Genomic DNA, 3,685 nt, shown 5'->3' with positions numbered 1-3,685 from the left:
TATAGAATAGAAGTGATTGGGTATATATATGTACATATACATTATGCACAACAGCACCATATATAATATATACATATATATACACGCATATGTGCCTTCGTGGATACAGTATTAACGGTGTCTACACATGTATATATAGTTTAACCGTTTCAACATAGTGTAGTATGTGTAGATGTAGATTTTAAGTGCTATATATATAGCTATAAATGTAGTGGATACCTAATTGATAAATTTGTATGCAGTATATGTGTAGTGTATATGTAGTATATATGTATGTATAAGTAGTGTATATGTAGTCCTACGGATATATCCTTCACCTACACGCCCCTTCCCAATACTAAGCACTCTCAATTACAATCCTACTCTATTCATAGACGTGCCAAATAAAAATTGGTTTGTGCCATATAAAATCAGTGTATTTCATATAAAATTAGTTTACGCCATATAAAAACTAGATTGGATATGTATGAGTCACCCGACTCCCCACTTTGCTCTACATAGAATATATAAACTAAACCCCCAACACTGTCTACCAACAAAGTACATCACATAACAGCCTATGAAACCCTATACCCTAAAACCCCAACCCCCATGCAGAAACCCAGCTCCTCACATACCGGGTACATCGTCCAACTGTAAGCCTTTTTTGACCCCTCCTTTGACCCCTCCCCTGCCCTTCACATGCCCCCCCCCACCCCCGGCCCCTCCCTCTGCCTCTGCCACCTCTGTGCGAGAGAGAGAGAGTGTGTGTGTCTGTGCTGTCTGGTCCGTTGAGTTCATCCCAGTCGGCGTTGAACGTGATGGTGAATGTCTGATCCTTGTTGCTCGTCTATGTTAAACATTTAGGCGTGTAATTGTGACACTGAGACTGTGGCGGAGACTGAAACAGGAAGTGTAGAGCCAATCTTATTGAACGCCATACTGAGGGAAGGTATATACAGCTAAAACCCTAAAACCCTAGTCGTGTTTGTGTGCGAGTATCTGTGTAGGGCCTCATGACTTGCTGAATTGTATCAAAATCTGCAGTGTACGACACAGAAGGTAGTAGACGGTGGCACCATATGCAACCACACAACAGGACGATACCAAATATATCACCCACTCCATGAGGACATCCAAACCTCCAAACATGTCACAAACCACGTACACACAGCACAGGATCAACCCCCTACACATTCATGAGCCATATACAATACATATACGAAAGCCTGTACATTGTAGTATATGGGTTGAGTACAAAACATATACAAATGCATGTACTTAGTAGTACAGCCCTGACATCAAATGCTTACATAGTGTATATGTAATATATAAACAAATGCTTACACTTAGTAGTACAGAAACCGTCATGCTTACATGGTGTATATGTAATATATATACAAATGCCTGTACTCAGTAGTACAGACACGGATCTGTAAAGTATCAGAGCACACACACGAGCTACGTATTCTGAAAAGCTTGCATGGGGTATATATAATACATATAACATATATACGAATACCTGTACTTTATAGTATATGGGGTACGTATATAATATATACGTACCCCATATACTATATAACGCCTGTACTGAGCAGCACAGGCACTCACCTGGAACGCTTCTCCGAATTGGTCATGCAGTGTTTCTATCTCCACGGCATTCATTTCCGCTCGCTCGTCGTCCGTGTACTGTTCTACTATGGGGGGTTCCTATACCCAAAACGTAAACGTATAAGTACAAGAAACAGTCCTGCCTACACCTTCGTACGTCACGATGATCATGAGGCGACGAACGCGTACTACACGAACGAAAACGTACAAGTAAGGCATTCACTGCTGGCGGGTGCACTTCACGGCTGATAAAAGCGTATAATCCGAACGAACGTTTTATTGAACTGTTTGTTCTCTACCTGCGCCACGTACTGTTCAATTAATACAACAAGCATGTGTGGAATAGCGCGTATGTGGTTCAAGATAACTTCGTATAGCACACCAAGATGTCCCATGTAGTGCACCTAGGCCCAGGACACGGCTTTATCGCAGACGTCGCGGTCTCCGCACAAAATGAGCCGTAACAATAGTACTAACACCAGAAATAGACATGAGAATAAGCTTGATACACATTTATAGCCGTATTCAGAATATAACATACACACAACAACAATATGAAAACCAACCCGTGCGCTCATGTCAACTGTAAGCGAGTATACTCAATAGATAAATCTCGAGTATGTGCACCTTAGCAATAGAAGAAAACCCTAGAAAACCTACACAAAACCCCCAACCTATTGACATCGGTACTGCAGCGATTCTCACTGGTACTGGTCATAGTATGACGCACATACGCATAGCTCCTGCGACACAGCGGCAGAAGCAAGTAACAGCCTAATTTGGGTGTGCAAAAAAAACAAACTATTCGCTATTGACATGGCTTTGCAGTGCACTCCAATACACGGCACGACTAACCCCCGTCTACAAACGACGTATATAAGGTGAGGCAACGAGCCTCCAAGCCAACACACATTCAAACACACACATCATATATATATATATATATACATATATATATAAAATACCTCTTCAGGATCCGATGCAGCCGCTATGAGTTGTTTTATGAGTGCGCGCAGAGTTACGTCCTCGTTGTTTGCATTGCTGGCCAGTGCAGTCTCACACAGTGCACGATCAAAGCCTAGCGACGACAGCCGATCTAACGCCAATTTAATAGACAGAGACTCGGCCGTGTGTGTTCCCATTGTTATGGCATCGTATCTGCACAAAGATAGGGTTTCGAGTGTCGAGTTTTAGGTATGTAGGGTTTTGGGATTATGGGGTCTAACGGTTTTTGGGCTTTGAGGTTTTAGGGTTATAGGGTCCGGGGTTTATACGATGTATTGTGATGCCAATAGGCATGCAGGTGTAAACTTGTGACTTCGCAGGCAGAGATTATACGACTTTTCATCGAATCTGTTACAGACCCGCAGGAATGTGGAGATGAGCTTCCTGACAGGCAACCTATTTTATAACAAGGTTATAACCACAGACAGCAGCATGTATATAGTGAGTACGCATAGAAAACATGTACACCATTCGCTGAGTGAATCTATGATCTTTCCCCCAATCTTGGAAAGGTATGTTTAATATATACAGATATATCTTACGCCGATATATGTATGACCTTCCCCGCAGTCTTAGGTACGTGTGTTAACTATATACACATATACCTTCCGCTGACTAAATGTATGACCTTTTCCCTATTCTTAGTTAGGATACTACGGTAGATACACATTGAGTGCACCGTTTGTTCATCATGGTAGACAAAGGCACGCACAAATACTTACACATGAAAATATAGACCCATGTACATTATTTGTTATCTACTACATTAAGGATAGCAAAAGGTTTGTGCACAAACAAGCGACATGATTAAACAATACAAAAGGTGCCAACTGATAAATACTTGACATGTTTAAATTATACAGAGAATGTCAACTGACGCATACTTGACAGGTCGCCACTTGAGCGGCAGATCGTCTTCTGGCACGTGAACACAGAGCCAATTGAGAATGGCTTGCTTGCTTTTAGAGTGTTTGAGTGCCTCATGGACATGCGCCTCCCTAATCCACGAGTATTGGCGAAGAATACAATCAAATATAAATTGTGAAAAGGCATTAAAAGATATATACACATTCACACACACATAAATATG

General features: G+C 41.6%; 1 protein-coding gene across 1 annotated transcript; it reads right to left on the bottom strand.

The window, feature by feature from the left end:
- Positions 1–2,555: 2,555 nt before the first annotated feature.
- Positions 2,556–2,732, bottom strand: SARC_11097 (hypothetical protein; the record flags this gene model as incomplete). Its single annotated transcript, XM_014294828.1, has 1 exon — positions 2,556–2,732. A coding segment is annotated over one exon (177 nt), but the record flags the coding sequence as incomplete, so codon positions are not given.
- Positions 2,733–3,685: the final 953 nt, after the last annotated feature.

This window comes from Sphaeroforma arctica, assembly GCF_001186125.1.
Source record: "Sphaeroforma arctica JP610 unplaced genomic scaffold supercont1.1527, whole genome shotgun sequence".
In the NCBI taxonomy this organism is placed as follows: domain Eukaryota; class Ichthyosporea; order Ichthyophonida; genus Sphaeroforma; species Sphaeroforma arctica.
The sequence above is the reverse complement of the archived record's forward strand: the minus strand, read 5'-3'. Positions and strand labels throughout refer to the sequence as shown.